Source organism: Urocitellus parryii, chromosome 6 (assembly GCF_045843805.1).
Source record: "Urocitellus parryii isolate mUroPar1 chromosome 6, mUroPar1.hap1, whole genome shotgun sequence".
NCBI classification, from domain to species: Eukaryota; Metazoa; Chordata; class Mammalia; order Rodentia; family Sciuridae; genus Urocitellus; species Urocitellus parryii.
In genome coordinates this window covers 198,654,374-198,671,393 of record NC_135536.1, presented here as the reverse complement: position 1 = coordinate 198,671,393, position 17,020 = coordinate 198,654,374, and the positions used below count along the sequence as shown (strand labels likewise).

At 60.2% G+C, this 17,020-nt stretch overlaps 1 protein-coding gene across 1 annotated transcript; it reads left to right on the top strand.

The window, feature by feature from the left end:
• The first annotated feature begins 3,324 nt into the window (after positions 1-3,324).
• On the top strand, positions 3,325-15,721 carry Helz2 (helicase with zinc finger 2). Its single transcript, XM_026413505.2, has 17 exons — positions 3,325-3,923; positions 4,274-4,457; positions 4,530-4,637; positions 5,114-5,631; positions 5,745-6,386; positions 7,234-8,017; positions 8,161-8,236; positions 8,385-12,039; positions 12,154-12,443; positions 12,553-12,714; positions 12,798-12,945; positions 13,038-13,154; positions 13,222-13,414; positions 13,553-13,906; positions 14,191-14,347; positions 14,433-14,600; positions 14,686-15,721. Exons 1-17 carry the CDS (start codon positions 3,574-3,576, stop codon positions 14,808-14,810), a joined length of 8,031 nt encoding a protein of 2,676 aa, XP_026269290.2. The 5' UTR covers positions 3,325-3,573; the 3' UTR covers positions 14,811-15,721.
• Positions 15,722-17,020: the final 1,299 nt, after the last annotated feature.

Sequence of the window (17,020 nt, the reverse complement as noted above, 5' to 3'; positions counted from 1 at the left end):
TTAAGAGCTGGCTCTATGAGAAGGAAAGAACTATTGAACACTGTCCCTCATAGTCTGCTCGGAGTACAGAGTCCCTGAGTCCTGAGTGGGAAGGAGTATGCCCAACATGCTGGCCGCAGGGATGGGCCCTCCTTCGGAAGGCCAGTCATATACAAGACTACTGACTGGCAGACACGTTCTGCCTAGGTTTCTTCCAGGGTCTCTGTGGTGGTTGTGTTTCCTGTTTTAATCTTCTGCCTGTCACTATTTGCATCAAGGCCTTCCCCACTCTGCTATTTTTGTTTCAGGATGTGACGATTGTTAACCAGGCTTGAACAATCTGACTTCCCCTGTGGTCTGAAGCGCTGCCACTCTTCACAGGTGACACTGGCATGTGCCTGGGTTGGCTTCGGGGCTCTCTGCTAAGCCCTGAAATCTGCTGATGTGCTTGTGCTCATGCTCTTCCTTAGGGGTTTGTAGTGGCACATGCTCGGAATACTCTTTCTAGTGATTGTCCTGCCTATTCTTGTTTATGAGATGCTTTCCCCAAAGAATCTTACAACCAGCATGTCTACTATGCCCCATTTCCTTTGTAATTTGCATTATTCAGACAGATTTAGGGTTAGGTCTTCCTGTGTGAGAACAGAGCCCTCTTGCTGTCTCAGCAGTGCCCCATGATCCCCAGGAGTACCCGAAGATCTTCTTGCATGTTTCTCAACTTCATTTCTTGTGCTGCTCCTGTTTGGGAATCTCTTTCTCGTCCTCTTTTCTGATATCTGTGTGTTCAGAGGCTCCTGGTTATTGGTGTGTGCCCAGCGGTAGAGCTTCTGCTTGTCACTTGCCTGGCAGGAGGGAGATTGGAGACAGATGTGCCTTATTGTTTGAGGGACCACAGTGCTGCAGTAGCTATCAACTGCCGTGTAACAAGCCACCCAAACCTAGTGCTTAAAACCACAATAAACATTTATGATCTCGCTGCTGGAAGTGACAAGGTGTGGTTCCGGCTTGGCGTCTACTGAGGCTGCAGTCAGGCTGTCGGCCAGGGCTGGAGGTTGGCAGGAGCCTCAGTTCTCCCCAGTATGGCTCCCCTCTGGGAGGAGTGGTCCTGGGGTGTCCCCCAACATGTGTGGTCAGAGAGAGCAGGGAGGGAGGAGGTTGGCAGTCTTTTTTGATACCCAGCCAGTTTTGTACCAGGCTCCCTGGTTGCTCAGGTCGGCCTTTGCAGTGGGCGAGATCAGGATCCTGTGCTCACAGTTTCCTGGCTCAGCTGGGGATCAGCTGGCTGTGTAGCCTTTGGGGTGACTGCTGCGCTCAGCTGACGGTGGCCCTTCTCCACAAGGCCAGGAGGTTAGGCACCGCTCAAGAGAGGTTGTGTAATGCTCCTGGCTCTTCAAGTCATAGCTTGGACCTCTTCATTTGTTTTAGGGGGTTGGATGTAGTCACTAGAGCCTCAGAGGGATGTTTCCTTTTAGGAAAGGGCCCCTCCCCCTACAGAACTCTCAGCCCATTCCCCCTCCCCAGTACTCCTTCCTAGCCAGAGTGCACTTGTGCGGGCTCCGGGGTCTGCAAGAAAGTGCTCCTCACCTCCACGAGGAATACCTTTTAAACCCCAAATGGGCATGGCACCATTAGCCATCTGCCCAGGTTGAAACTCCCCCTCCGTACACCCAAGAAGAATGTGTGTGTGAGGCTGGGGCCAAGAAGGGCTGACCCCAGGGCACCCCAGGACTCTTCCTACTTTCATCCGCAGTCCAGGGAGCTCCACCAAGGCTGGGAGGGGAGGTGTCACTCGAGGGCGGGGCAGGGGCGGGGGCGGGGCAGGGGTCAGTGAGGTAATTTCCGTGATCAGGCATCTGAGGTTTGAGCCGCCCCAGGGGCAGAATCGAAAGTGATCACTGCTGGAGGTTGGTGCCGGGTGAGTGCAGGGTAAACCCCTGGTGGTAGCTGGAGCCGAGGCGGGAGGGCCTGCTGGGGAGGGGAGGGATGCCAGTGCTCCATGAGTCCCGGGAGTGAGCCAGCTGCCTGGAAGGCCCCCCGACCCCACCCACAGCAGCACAGCCAGACTCCCTTGCATCTCCTGCTGGATCCAGCACCTGGTTGGCTCAGAAATTTCCACTTGGGTGCAGGGGTTTTTCAGACCCTGGGTGGCTGCCCTAGTCATTTTTCTTTCTTTATTTTTATTATTTATTTTTTAGTTGTAGTTGGACACAATCTTTTATTTATTTATTTTTATGTGGTGCTGAGGATCGAACCCGGGGCCGTGCACGTGCTAGGCGAGCTCTCTACCACTGAGCCACAGCCCCAATCCCAGTCATTTTTTAAAAAATATTGTCTTTGTATTACCCCAAAGTTTCCTGACCAGCAGAGTGTGCAAGGAGCTGTCACCTCCCTCGTCCCAGCTGGGGTGGCCCCAGCTAAAACTCTGGGTCCTGGGCAGCCCCCTCTCCTGGCATCCCTGTAGGAACTCTGTTATCTGTCCTACCTGGAAAGGGTTGGTCCTCTGCAGGGCTGTGTCCTCCCCACCCTGGGTCCCCACTGCCAAGACTAGGGGTGCAGTCACCCTAAGAGACACTGTGGACTCTCAGAAAAGAGGTATAGTGTCTGTAAAGGAGACGGAAACCTGGGAGTCCCAGGCCTCACTGGGCCCAGCTTCTGTAGCCTCCAGGGTTCTCCTGCGTCCCCAGCTGTCACTTGTGCTTCTCTTGAGCAAGCTGGAGACCCTTCAGGAGGAAGGGGTTTGGTGGGTCAGGCCAGTAGCCTTAGCTTCTCCATCAGTCAAGGCCACTGCCAACAGTTCTCTCTGGGTTGGGTTAGGCAGGATTCTTCACCCTGGCCTGGGGGAATGTGTGGGTGACCCTCTGACCTCTGCCTGACTTGGGCCTCCTGTCCCAGTGGGCCAAGGAGACTTGAATGCCGCCCTGAAGAGCCATGGCATCCCAGGGGCGTGGTCCGTTGCCCACCAGCCCTCTGGCCACCAAGGGGCCATCTCTAGCCAGGCTCTACGCCCAAGTGGACCTCTATCTGGGTTGCCCTCGCTGTGCCCAGCGCCTCAACGAGACCACCTATGTGCTGCAGAAGGTGGAGCATGGCTGCCTCCGGGAGATTCTGCTGGCCCGCTGCAAGAGCACTGCCAAGAGTCAGGTCTGGCGCAGGGTGGGCCGCAGGCCCACCTTCCCAAGGCCTCTGTACTACAAAGTCTGTCGCTACTACAGCCCAGAGCTGGGCTGCCGGCGCCACCGGAACCGGTGCACCTTCGCCCACAGCCGTGAGGAGGCACTGGTCTGGACCTTCGAACGCAAGCACAACCTCTCCCGTCTGTGGCTGAAGGCTGCCTTGCAGGGCAAAAGGGCTCAGGGTGGGCCACCTGGGGCGGCTGACACCATCTGTGCAGAGTTCGGAGGCCACTTCCAACTTCTGTGTGCCCACTGCTTCAGGTGCTGCCCCCCACACCTTAACCCTGTGGATCCCCAGGGACGGTGCCCCGAGCATGGAACCTGCCACTCACTCCTCATCCATGTCAGCACCGAGGGCCGCAAGCGGCAGTTTGTAGAGGTGCGGCCGCAGCCCCAGAATCGCCCCCTGCTGAACTACTGCATGTTCGTGGAGCGTGGGCAGCCGTGCCGCCATGGCGCTGCCCGCTGCCAGTATGCACACAGTGCTGTGGAGATGGCCGTGTGGAAGGCCGAGCGGCTGGATGGGCTCCAGCGGGAGGACCTGCTCACTCACCCTGCCCCTGGGGAGGCACAGTGTACAGCGCCCCAGGGCCAGCCCCCTGGGGTCCAGCTGTACTGTCACACCTGCCTGGTCACCTGCCACACTCAGGAAGCCTTTGAGAACCACTGCTCCTCCCTGGAGCATGCACAGATGGTGGCCTACGACCAGGCTGTGCCCTGGGAGTACCGCAGCCCACCCATGGGGTTGTCTACATTTGAGCTTTGCCCAAGGTAAGGACAGCTGGGTGGGAACCTAAGGTGGGAGATGAATCCCCACCAGCCAGCACCAGGAAATGCAAGACTCATGGTCCTGGGGCTCCCTGCACCTGCCTCATCCTCTCCCAGTGGGTCAGCACTACCTGGCCTCTGAGGACCTGGGTAAGGAAAGTCCCTTTCTTGGAGCTGCGTGACAGGCCTTGTCCTCGGGGCATGGGAGTAGACAGCAGGCAAGGTCCGTGCATGCCCCTGGCCTGGAATCCATCCTGCTTCCCATACAGGCTAGAGTGGGCACGGGAGGCCTGCCTTTCAGCCCACCTTTCGGCTGCACCTCCATGTAGCCCTGATGACCTCCCTGCCCCCAGGCCTGACCTCTGTGAATATGGGGACATCTGCACCAAGGCACACTCAGCCCAGGAACTGCAAGAGTGGATCCAGCGGGCACAGGCCCTGCGGCTGCGGGAGCAAGAAGCCTGGAAGGACGGGTTGATGCCCTACCGGGCGCGGCTGCTGGCTGAGTACCAGCACAGCAGCAGCGAGGTCCTGGTGGTAAGTGGGGGCTGTGCCAGGGGTAGGGGGAAGGTTCAGGCTGCCCTGCTAAAGGCCAGGTCTTCCCTGCAGCTGGCCGAGACTGTCCCTGGAGTGTCTATTACTTGCCACCAGCCCCTAGTGCATCAGGCCCAGGAGAAGAAGACCCAGCACAGCTGGACGTTCACTGTCCACTCTGAGGTGAGGGCTTAGCACAGATCCAAGGCCTCAGGCCTTGTGGGCCAGTCTATCCCTGGGTGAAGGATGCCCCAGGAGGTGAGTACCAGAGATGGGTAGATGTCAGAAGCCTGGGATCTGGACCTGGGCAGGTTCCTTAGTTCTCTGCCTCGGTTTCCTTACCTACAGTCAGGGCATCTCAAGAGCCCCCACCCTGAGGGTCCCTCTGCAGCGTTCATGGGTTAGCAGTGTCTGGTTCCCCGAGAGGGAGGGTGGGGTGGGCCCAGGCTGCCCATCCTGCCTATGCTCACATCCACAGAGCCTAAGGCACGTCCCATGACCCCCACCATGCAGAGGAGACCAGGGAGGTTAAGCAGGCGTAGGTTCTACACCCAGAGAGTGGCTGGAACTGCCTCTTGGGAGGGAAGGAGACTGGGATGATGCCCAGAGGGCTGGGTCAGGGCCTGGGGGTGCACCTCACATCCAGTCTCTTCTCCTAGGACCCCCTGCTCCACGTGGCCCTGCTCAAGCAGGAGCCTGGAGCAGACTTCTCGTTGGTGGCCCCCTCCCTCCCACGGGGCCAGCTGTATGCGCAGGGGCAACACTTCCGTGTGCCTGACACCTCAGCTGAATTCCAGGTGGAGGTGCATGTGCAGGCTGCCTCCTTTGGTACCTTCGAGCAGTGGGTGGTCTTCGACTTTGGCCGCCGGCCAGTTCTGCTTCAGAAGCTGGGGTTGCAGCTGGGCCAAGCACAGAGCCTAGGATTCTGTGGAAGGCCAGCACCTACCTTCCTCGAGGAGCGGGGCCGCTGGCACACAGGCAACCGCCACGTGGTTCCTTGCGTGCCACGCACAGCTGAGCAAGCAGCCCTGGTGGCCAAGTACAAGGCGCCGGCCCTGGCCTTGGAGTTCAGTCACAGCAGCCTGGCCTCAGGTCCCATCTCTCTTAGCAACTATCGGCAGAAGATGCACAACTTCCTCTATGAGGAGGAGGCTGCTCAGCAGCGGCTGGTGGCCAGGTGAGGCAGGCAGCAGGCGGGTGGGCAGCTGGGCAGCTGGGCAGCTGGGAATCTGAATGTGAAGCCAGGTCTACAGCTGTGGCCTGGAGCTCACCACCAGGTGCTTCCACCAGGCTGACCATGCAAGTCCAGGTGTCCCTGAAGGCGGCTCTGCAGACACCAGCACTGGGCATGCTCTTCGCACCACAGGGAGCCCTCTACGCCGAAGTCCCTGTCCCCTCCTCTCTGATGCCAGATACAGACCAGGGCTTCCTGCTGAGTCGGGCAGTGAGCACGGCCCTCATAGCCCCTGTGCCCGCACCTAATGACACAGTGTTCGAAGTGCAGATGGAGACACGGGCCAGCTCAGAGCAAGCTCTGTGGCTATTGCTGCCAGCACACTGCTGTGTGGCCCTAGAGCTAAAGCCTGAGGACAACCCCCTCTTAGAAGTGCAGTTCCAGATTGATCCAATGCCGTTCCGCCTCTGGCACCAGGCAGTGGACGCACTGCCCAAGGAGCACCTGGTGATACCGGACCTGCCCAACTGCACTGTGCCCCATCTCGGGTCCATCTCACCCTCACTGTGTGGAAACCAGAAGCAGAAGATGGCTGTGCGGCTCATTGCAGGCAGCAGCCCAGGAGGCATGAAGCCTGTTCCCCCGCTACTCATCTATGGGCCCTTTGGCACTGGCAAAACCTACACCCTAGCCATGGCCTCTCTGGAGGTGGTTCGGCAGTCCCACACCAAGGTACTCATCTGCACACACACCAACAGGTGAGCCCAGGCCTGCCCAGTATCCAGCCCTCTGTGGGGACTCTCCTGAGGGCCAGCTGCCCTGGGGTGATGGGTCTGTTGTTGGCTGAGGGACTGGAGAGCCACCAAGAGGTCATGTACCATAGAAGGGGAGGTGGGTGGCAGTGGTTGGCTTGCTCAGCTTTACATGGCAAGGCCCTTGATTGATTGTGTTTTGTATAGAAACACAGATTTCTCAATAGGGAAGTTCCCCTCTGGTTGATGTGGTTTTCTTGGTTCTCCAACAGCATACGCTGGCAGGTTTCTGGGGTCTTCCTCAGCCCGGCATCAGGAGGGAGGATGCACAGGACAGGGCCACGTGTCCTGGGACAATCTTCTGGGCTTAGGGTGGGGATCACTGGGTCTTGGCAGTGTCTGGGGGGCTAGTGGGGCCAGGTATGGCTCACCTGGAAGGTGCCAACAGCCTTTCCTTTGCCTCTTGACCCTTGGACTCTGCCCCTGAGAGTTAGGGTACCAGTTCTTGCTGCCCACTGCTGACAGAGCCCAGGAGCCATGCTCAGGTCAGGCCAGCCTCTGGTCACCCTGGGCTGCTGCAGGCCATGGCCAGCTCCTTCACCTTCCTCCCTGCTTTGCCTTAAACCGCTTCCCCTCTGAGCCCTCCCTGACCCCGCAGGAGCTTCTGCTCCTCCCATTCCTTTCTGTCAGGCTCTGACCTTCCTGCATCTTTGCTGTGTGTCTGTTCCCTCTGGGGATGCCAGCATGCCTGGCAGGACTCTGTCCACCTCCTTCCAGGATCTCCAGGTGGGGCCAGGTACATGGGGCATTTTAGCAGACAGTGGGAACAGCTGCATGCCTTGTGCTCCCGCAGTGCTGCAGACATCTACATCCGGGAGTATTTCCACGCCTATGTCAGCAGAGACCACCCTGAGGCAGCTCCGCTCCGGGTGATGTACACAGACCGCCCGCCCAGCCAGACCGACCCGGCTACGCTGCAGTACTGCTGCCTGACAGAGGACGGCCGGGCCTTCCGCCCACCTACCAGGGCAGAGCTGGCACATCACCGCCTGGTGGTCACCACCACCTCCCAGGCCCGAAAGCTGCAGGTGCCAGTCGGCTTCTTCTCCCACATCCTCATCGATGAGGCTGCCCAGATGCTGGAGTGCGAGGCCCTCACCCCACTGGCCTATGCCTCACCCCACACCCGTGTGGTGCTGGCGGGGGACCACATGCAGGTCACGCCCAGGCTCTTCAGCGTGCCCAGGGCTAGGGCGGCCAGGCACACACTGCTCTACCGCCTCTTCCTGCACTACCAGCAGGAGGCCCACAGGGTTGCCCAGAAGAGCCGCCTCATCTTCCACGAGAACTACCGCTGCACCGCAGCCATCATCAGCTTCGTCTCACGCCACTTCTACACGACCAAGGGCAACCCCATCCAGGCCAGCGGCAAGGTCCCACGCCACCCCCAGCACTACCCGCTCATGTTCTGCCATGTGGCGGGTACCCCTGAGCAGGACCTGTCCAGGACGTCCTGGATCAACGCAGCGGAGGTCGCTCAGGTGGTGGAGAAAGTGCAGGAAGTCTACAACACCTGGCCCCGCTGCTGGGGTGGCCGGGAGCAGAGACACATCTGTGCTGTCTCCCATGGTGCCCAGGTGAGCCCAGCCTCTGGCCTCCTTGGAAGTTTACCACCTGAAGTTCCAGAATGGGTGCTGCTTGGTGGCTGAGGGTGCCCAGGTCTCTGGGGCCCATCGCTGGCGGGGCACCGACCCCTCATGCTCTGACCTGTTGTCTCCAGGTCGCTGCCCTGAGGCAGGAGCTGAGGAGAAGGAACCTGGGCGAGGTGTCTGTGGGCAGCTTTGAGATCCTGCCAGGTGAGTGGTCAGTGGCACGGGCAAGGGGCACCTGGCTGTGGGGCAGTTTCTGGCCTGTTCCTCAGTCTTGCTCCAGTGGGGGGTGAAGCTGAAGATGGAGGTCTGTCCACTGTCCTGACTAGCAGCTTGACCCATGTGTCCCCTGCAGGGCGGGAGTTCCGGGTGGTGGTACTGAGCACTGTGCACAACTGCCTCAGCCTGCTCGGCCCCAGGGCACCGGCCTCCGAGTTCTTCACCGAGGCCCGTGTACTGAACACGATCATGACCCGAGCCCAGTCCCAACTGGTGGCCGTGGGGGATGCAGTGGCCCTCTGCTCCTTTGGAGCCTGCAGCAAGCTCTGGAGGAGCTTCATCCACGAGTGTGTGGAGCACCGCAGCATCTGTCCCGAAAGCCTGTCGCTAGAGCAGATCGAGCAGAGTGTGGCTCAGAGGCGGCATTGGGCCCCTGTGGCCCCCAGAGCAGAGGCAGCTGGGGCAGCAGTGGCCAGGGACACTGTCAAAGAAGAGACAGCTGGAGGCCCAGCCACAGAGCACGTGGCTGTGGCAAGGGTTCTGCCCGAGCCCGTGGCCAAGGGGCGTGAGGTCGCTGTGAAGGTGGAGGCAGGGGACACAGCCCCTGGGGATGCAGCAGCAGGGCGGACCCTGGAGGGCAGGAGGCCTGCAGACCCCGAGGACTGGGAATCTGATTTCTGGCCTTCCCACGGGGAGCTCGACGCCGAGGATGCCATCCTGCAGGAGCTCCTGGATGAGAGCCGACAGGTGACAGTGACTGTTGGGGAGGATGGGTTGCTGGACACCGTAGCCAGACCCAAGTCTCCACAGCAGGCCCAGCAGTACACCAACCTGCCCCCAGCCATGCTGTGGGAGCTACTTCACTCAGAGCCCGAGCTGTACCGCCACTGCACGTTCCTGAAGGAGACCTTCCAGCGGGCGTCCGCCATGCCGCTAAGCAATGCAGCCTCCAGCCCCATCCAGATCAGGGGCCGTCTGAACTGTGGGATGGCCTTTACGGGGGATGAGGTACTGGTACAGGTCCTGGACCGGGAGGCTGGTGATGGGGACATGACAGGACTGCTGCAGGGCCGTGTGGTGGGTGTGCTGAAGAGGAGGAGGCATGCGCTGGCCTTTGTGTGCCGGATGGACAAGTGGGATCCCCGGATCATGATCCCTGTGGACAGCTCTGTGACCAAGATCTTTGTGGCTGAGCTGAAGGATCCGCTGCACATCCCCATTCACCGCCTGCTCCAGGGCCGGGTGCAGCGTGTGGGGCACAAGACCCTCTCGGCTAAGGCTCGGCACACCCAGCTCTTCTGGGTCCACATCGTCCTGTGGCGTGAGCGTTTCTACTACCCACTGGGCATAATCCTGGATGTGCTGCCCGAGGCCACCACCTGGGAGCAGGGCCTCCGCATCCTGGACCTGGAGCATGGCCTCAGGACCCCCATGCCTGACCCAGCCTCCGTCACCAAAGTGCTGGAGAGATACCAAATGGAGCTGGACTCTGCTGCTGGTGACCGAGAAGACTGTCGCAGCCTCCTGACCTTCACTGTGGACCCCCAGGGTGCCTGTCACCTAGATGATGCCCTCAGTGTCCGGGACCTGGGCACCAGGTGTGAGGTAGCTGTGCACATCACTGATGTGGCCAGCTTTGTGCCCAGGGATGGGACCCTGGACGTGGAGGCCCGCCGGCAGGGCATTGCATTCTATGCTCCCGATAGAGAGCCAGTGCTCACACTGCCAGTCACAGTCTGCCAGGAAGTGCTCAGCCTCCTGCCAGGCCGGGACCGCCTGGCTGTCTCCCTCTTCCTCACCATGGAGAAGGGCAGTGGCCAGCTCCAGAGCCTGCGCTTTGCCCCCTCTGTGATATGCTCTGACCACCAGCTGTCCTATGAGGAGGCTGAGGCGATGATCAAGGAATACCCAGGCGCTGGCCTGCAGCTGCCAGCCCACCTGGGCTCAGTGGAGGCCTGTGTCGCAGCTGCCTGCTACTTCTCCCGGGTGCTGCGCCGACACCGCCTGCAGACTGCCTGTGACTACGAGCCCCCGCAGGAGGACAGTGAGCTGGGCTTCCGCACAGCCCACATCATGGTCAAAGAGTACATGATCCAGTTTAACAGACTGGTGGCTCAGTTCCTGGTGCAGTGTGAGCACACAAGGACGGTCACGCCCCTGAGGTGGCAGCCCACACCTAGCAGTCTCCAGCTTAAAGCCATTCGTGAGCGGCATGGAGAGTTGGTGGCCCTGTCACCGCGCCTCCAGCACTATCTGCATGACCACAGCACCCCAGGCAAGCAGTTGCATGTCCTGGCCTCCCTCTGGAAGCATGTCCAGCTCGCTGCCCGTTCCCAGGACTACGACCGGATGGTGGACCTCATTGCCACGGATGACATGCACCCTTCTCTGGCTCCTGCAGGCCTTGCCTTCCGAAAGGCCCAAGGTCGCTCGGTGTTTGGCCGCTCCAGCCAGGGTGAGCAACAACTGGCCAGCCACTACTCACTGCAGGTGGACTGGTACACATGGGCCACATCGCCCATCCGCAGGTACCTGGACTTGGTGGTGCAAAGGCTGCTGCTGCTGGCGCTGGGCCATGGGGGGCCTGAGTACTCCACCAGGGACATCGATGGACTCTGCCAGGACTTTGGCAGCCAGTATGCATGTTCCCGGAGCTATCAGCGGCGGGCCCGAATCCTGCACCTAGCCACCCAGCTCAAGGCCCAACCCCAAAATAAGCTGGGCTTCGTGGTAGATGTGGAGATGGGCACCCACTGCTTCAAGCTCCTCTTCCCAGTCAACCAAGAGACGCTGCCTGATCCCTACCCTGTCCACTATAGCTACCTGCAGCTGGCTGACCACCCCCGCAGCCTGGAGAGCCGGCCAGGCCTGCGGCTGTTATGGCGACGCCGCATCTACTCGGTGCAGAGGTCCCGGCCATCCTCCCCACTGCCTGGCACCTTGCACGACCCATACACCCGGGTCGTGGGTGCAGCCCTATGGAAGCAGCTGTTGGTGCTGATGGAGGAGCAGCGCTGGCCGGAGGCAGCTGCCCTCATCCAGGAGCAGGGCCAGGAGGAGTCCCCAGGGCGGGAGCCTGTACACGTGCGCCGGAGCCCCTGTGGCCATTTCATAGAGGTTGTCCGGGAGCTGGGCAGCGGGGACACCCTGCAGGTACAGCTCAGCACCAGCCTGCAGCGTGGCTTTCTGGCACCAGCCCTGCAGCTGTGGACTGTGGTGCCTGGCCTCAGCCTCTGCCTGGAGCACGTGGAGCGGCCTGGTGACTGCTTCTCTGGGCGTGTGCTCCAGGCCTCGCAAGACTGGTACCGCGACGAGGATGAGTACTCCCGCGTGTGGGAGCCACTCTGCAGCCTGGAGTCGGCCACCAATGCAGTTGCAGAGAACAGCTCCATCACGCTACAGCATGTGTGCATCAACTGGGACGCGGAGCGCACCCCCCAAGGGCAGCTGCGGGGCACCTTCCTCCTGGACGCTGCCTTCCTCTGGGAGAGCTGCATCCATGTCAATTTCAGCTGCTGCTACCTCTGCATCCGGCTCGAGGGGCTCCAGGCCCCTTCTGCCAGGCCCAGCAGCCTCAGGCCCATCCTGAGCATCGATCCCCCTGGGTATGCCTGGGTAGCGCACGGGCTGACTGAGGACTTGGACCAGGAGGACCAGGAAGACCGGCAGGAGGCCTTTAGGCAGGTGCACTTCTTCATCCACCAAATGGCCATGGAGAAGGTTCCAGAAGAGGTGCTGAGGCCCGGCACTCGATTCACTGTGGAGGTGATGCCCAAGCAGCTTCCCGACCTGTGAGTGGCTTCGACCAGGCTTGCCCTGTGAGGCCAGGGCAGGTGTGGAAGGTGAGCATGGTCTCTTCCTGGGTGGGGGTCCTCTTGACTTCCCTGTGTCCCTCTCACTCCCAGGCGCAAGGAGGAAGCCGTGCGTGGGCTGAAGAAGGCATCCCCCCTGGTGGTCAGCATTGCTCTGGGCCGGTCCAGCCCCAAGCCCCACCCCAGCTCACCCTCCTGCCCCCTCCCTGTCCTGCATGGGTGCTTAGGGAGGCCTGGTCCCCAGCTCCCAGTGGCTGCCAGCAGGCTCCTGGAGCTAGAGGCCTATGACATCCCAGGAGGTCACCACAAGTTGAATTCTGGCCAGAAGGAGGCCGTCAGGAAGGCTCTGGAGAAGCCCTTCACAGTCATCCAGGGCCCACCAGGTGGGCCCACATGCAAGGGGAGCAGGGCTGCCCTGGGCAGGCTGGGCCATGGGCCACGGGGATCCTGGGAAATAGGGTGGGCTCTGCTTACCCTGTGCTCTGACTGAAGGTACAGGGAAGACCGTGGTGGGCCTCCACATCATGTTCTGGCTGCATCAATCACACCAGGAGCAGGAGTCCACCAGCAGTAGCCCTGGTGGGGCAGGGCAGCCGAGGGGCCCACACATCTTGTACTGTGGCCCCTCCAACAAGTCAGTGGATGTAATGGCAGGTGTGCTGGGTACAGTGCATGGGGTGGCCAGGGGCTGCCTGCACAGAGGAACAGCCTAAGCTCACACCCCAAACCACCCCCAGAACTACTCCTGAGCAGGAGAGCAGAGCTGCGGCCCCTGCGAGTGTACAGTGAGAAGTCCGAGGCCACGGAGTTCCCAATTCCAGGTGTGGGCCGCAGAGGCCTGCTCAACAAGGCCCACCAGGAGGGGAGGCCAAACCAAACCCTCAGGTGCGGCCTGTCTGTCCTTCTGAGCATGGGTGGAGGCTGGGCCTGAGCTGGCCCTACAGTGGACTGCGGTTTACCGAGGCTCTACCCTGCAGGAGCATCACCCTGCACCACCGAATCCGACAGGCTTCCAACCCATTTGCACCAGAGATCAGGGCATTTGACGCCCGGCTGCAGAGAGAGGAAGTCTTCTCTAGGGAGGACCTTGCCTTGTAAGTGGTGGGCTGGGAGGTAAGCCTCCTGCTGGGGCGTCAGGATGACAGGCTATGGCCCACACAGGTACAGGAGCATCCTGGGGAAGGCGCGGAAGTTTGAGCTAGACCAGCACTCCATCATTCTGTGCACATGCTCCTGTGCAGCCTCAGCCAGCCTCCAAAAGCTGGACATCCGGCAGATCCTCGTGGACGAAGCGGGCATGGCCACCGAACCGGAGACCCTAATCCCCTTGGTGCGCTTCTCCAAAGCTGAGAAGGTGAGGGACAGTCAGTGGAGAGCCTGTGCCCCGGGTTGGAGGCCGAGGTGTGAAGGACAGCACTGAGCAGGGTCTGGAATGGCCCACAGGGTGGGGTACCTCTGGGCCAGGTCAGGACCATGCCCCTTGTGCCTCCAGGTGGTCCTGCTCGGGGACCACAAGCAGCTACGGCCTGTGGTCAAGGACAAGCAACTGCAAAACCTGGGGATGGATCGGTCTCTCTTTGAGCGGTACCACAGGGATGCCTTCCTCCTGGACACACAGTACCGCATGCACCAGGCCATCTGCACCTTCCCCTCCATGGAGTTCTATGGGAGGAAACTGAGGGCCTGGCAGGGCCTGAGGCGACCAGCCAGCATTCTGGGCTGTGCTGGCAAGGAGAGCTGCTCTATCATTTTTGGCTATGTGCAGGGCCAGGAGCAGAGCCTGCTGGTGTCCACAGATGAAGGAAATGAGAACTCCAAGGCCAACCTGGAAGAGGTGGCAGAGGTGGTAAGCATGAGAGAGACCCTCCCTGGTGCCCCCATGGGTCAGGACTGGGGTGTCTTCCTGGAGGAGGAGGAGGAGGAGGAGGAGGAGGAGGAGGAGGAATGAGGGAAGACTTCCTGGAGGAGGAATTGGGGTTAAGAAGGGCTCACTGGATGAGGGGAAGGAGGAGGAAGTGTCAGAGAGGCCTTCTAGGAGGAAGAGGGGCCAAGGGAACTTGAGGGAAGCTCATGTGCCCTGGGCCCAGATGGCACCATGGTCCAGCTCCACCTGCCACTTTGTCCGCTCAGGTTCGGATCACCAAGCAGCTGACCCTGGACCGGACAGTAGACCCCCAGGATATTGCTATCCTCACACCTTACAATGCACAGGCTGTAGCCATCAGCAAGGGCCTTGAGAGGGAGGGTGTCACTGGAGTAACTGTGTCCTCCATCACCAAGAGCCAGGGTGAGGTTGGATTTGGGGAACCCACACCTGGGGGTCAGAGTGCAGTGGGTGTGGGGAGCACCTGCAAGCTCACCTCTCACCCCAGGGAGTGAGTGGCGCTATGTGCTGGTGAGCACCGTCCGCACGTGCCCCAGGAGTGATGTGGACCAGCGACCGACCAAGAGCTGGCTCAAAAAGTTCCTGGGCTTCGTGGTGGACCCCAACCAAGTTAACGTGGCCATCACCCGGGCCCAGGAGGGGCTCTGCCTGATTGGTGAGGATGTGGGGGCCCAGGAGAGGACTGGGGCTGCTCCCTGTGGGCACTCAGATGGGCTGGAGCTGCTTTCCTCTGCCCGCAGGAGACCACATCCTGCTGTCCTGCTGCCCTCTCTGGCGCCGTCTCCTGGACTTCTGTGCAGCCCAGCAGAGCCTCGTGCCTGCTAGCCAGGTGCAGGTCCGAAGGAGGCCAGCAATGTCTTCCTGAAGAGTCCCTCTCTGCCTAGCTCAGGATATGCTGGTGGAGAGCATGGCCCTCTCCCTACAGTGGACTGGAGCCCAGGGCAGGTGGCCGTGTCAGCTTGCCACCGTGGCTGCTGGGAAGGCCCAGGCGGCTGGCAGCAGCTGGTGCTGACCTCTTCCTGGGGGTGATCTTCCTGTTTGTGCCTGAACTTGGAAGGAGAAGAGGGACTGGAGTGAGCCCCCCTCTCTCTCTGCTGTGCTGCTCTCCCGGGGTGGGACGTTGGGTGATAGGACAGCCTCTCGGCAGCCGACCATTGAGGCCATATTGGCAGGAGACACCCCTGTCACCGGGAGGCCTCAGGTAGGAAGGAGACCTCTTTGAGGCTGCATTTTGACCTTCAGACCCTCTGGGATCACCCTGGCATGGCATCTGCCTTCTTTTCTAGTTTCAAATACACCAAAGCCAGCATCTTCTACTGGGACCACAGGCAGGGCCAGGACCTCCCTTGGAGAGGGGCCATTTCTCTGCCCTCACTGCCACTGTCCTGTAGAGACCCCTGCCTGTCGGGGGAGGCCAGTCAAGCCGACAGCATACAACACTCGTGAGGGTGGGTGGGCCAAGGGCCAGGAGCAAGGTGCCCCAGACACTCTGGGCTGCCTCCACCCCAGCCACACTTGTCCAGGCCCAGAGCCCTCAGGACAACTTGCCTGGGGCCCTTTCTCTGCAGGGTTGAGTGGGTGCAGTCTCCCTGCTTGAGCTTGCCCCCACCCACCCACCCACCTGGAAGCAGCTCTCCTTTGTTCACCCCCTCTCCTGAGTCTTGAGGTGCCGCCAGCAAGTCAGCCATCCAAGGAGGTGCAAGAGGCCTCCCTTCGCCTCTGCAGAGCCTTCTGTGGGAGGAGTGCCTGTCCACTGGGGTTTTCTACAAACCAGGTTTCTGTATTCCAATTTTCAACCTTTTCTCAGATTCCACCTCATGATTAAATTTTTAAAATATATTTTTTGTTGTTGATCGAACTCTATTTTATTCATTTCTTTGTGGTGCTGAAAATTGAACCCAGGGCCTCACACGTGCCAGGCAAGCCCCAGCCCCAGCCCAGCCCCTCATGATTAAATATTAATGGTGTTATAAAGACCCCTCTGAAAGCTGCTCTCACTCTGGGTGCTTTGAGGTTGGGCAGGGGCAAAAAGTGTTGTCCTTCATCTTCCTTAGGACGTGGTCACCAGGGGTTCCCAGTGGACAGATGCTGGACCTGGGAGCAAGTGGAGAGGATGGCAGCACCCAGATTTATGACCAAGGGCACCAGCTGTACCGCCTGAGGTCGTCTGTGCAGGGACAGTGGAGGAGGGGGACCAAGTTGGCAAGGATGGGGAGCCTTGTCCAGAGCTGCATGGCCAGCCTCATGCTCAGTCCCCAGACTGGGCTGAACCAAAGTAGCCCATGAGGCCAGGGGCCAGGTCCCTGCAGCTGTGGTCTGCATAGCACCCTGCCTTGTCTGAAGTTGCTCCTCAGGCCATGGGCACCCCCAAGCAGACCTGGGCTGTGACAGCATCCTTCTGGTTTGTGGCTGGCTCTCCCTGGCCTCCCCTGCACCCTCTGTACTGCTCTCCCTTGCCAGCAGAGAGATCAGATGGGTGGGATGTGGCAGAGAGAAGCTGGAGGGAAAATAGGTCCCCTGGAGGGAGGTGCTGTGGGAGGTGCTGCTTAGAGAACACTTCTAGGGCAGCTGTAAAAGAATTGCAGAAGCCGGGTACAGCGCCTAGGCCTGTACTCCCAGCAACCAGGGAGGCTGAGGCAAGAGGATCACAAGTTTGAGGCTAGTCTCAGTAATTTAGTGAGGCCTTCAGCAACTTAGCAACTCTGTTTCAAAAATAAATAAATAAAATAAGAAAGGCTGGGAATGTGGTTCAGTGGTTAAGTGCCCCTGGGTTCAATCCCTAATATGACAACAACAACAACTATTGCAGAGTTTTGGGGTATCTCCTGAGATTGGTAGGTGCCCCCAGGCAGAGGCAATTGGACCTCACCAGCCATGAGTTGGGCTTCCGGGGGAAGGGGTCTTGAAGACCAGGGGGAAGCCAGGACTGGACCACTGCCAGCAACAAGGGTTTAAGGAGACCATGTTGGAGTGAGAAAGGCGCTCAGCTCCTGCGCCTTTCTCAAAGATACAAAGGTAGGAAGCCCCATGGAGTGAGTCTGAGGGAGGGAGCAGCCCAGGCGGGTGTGCCCAGGG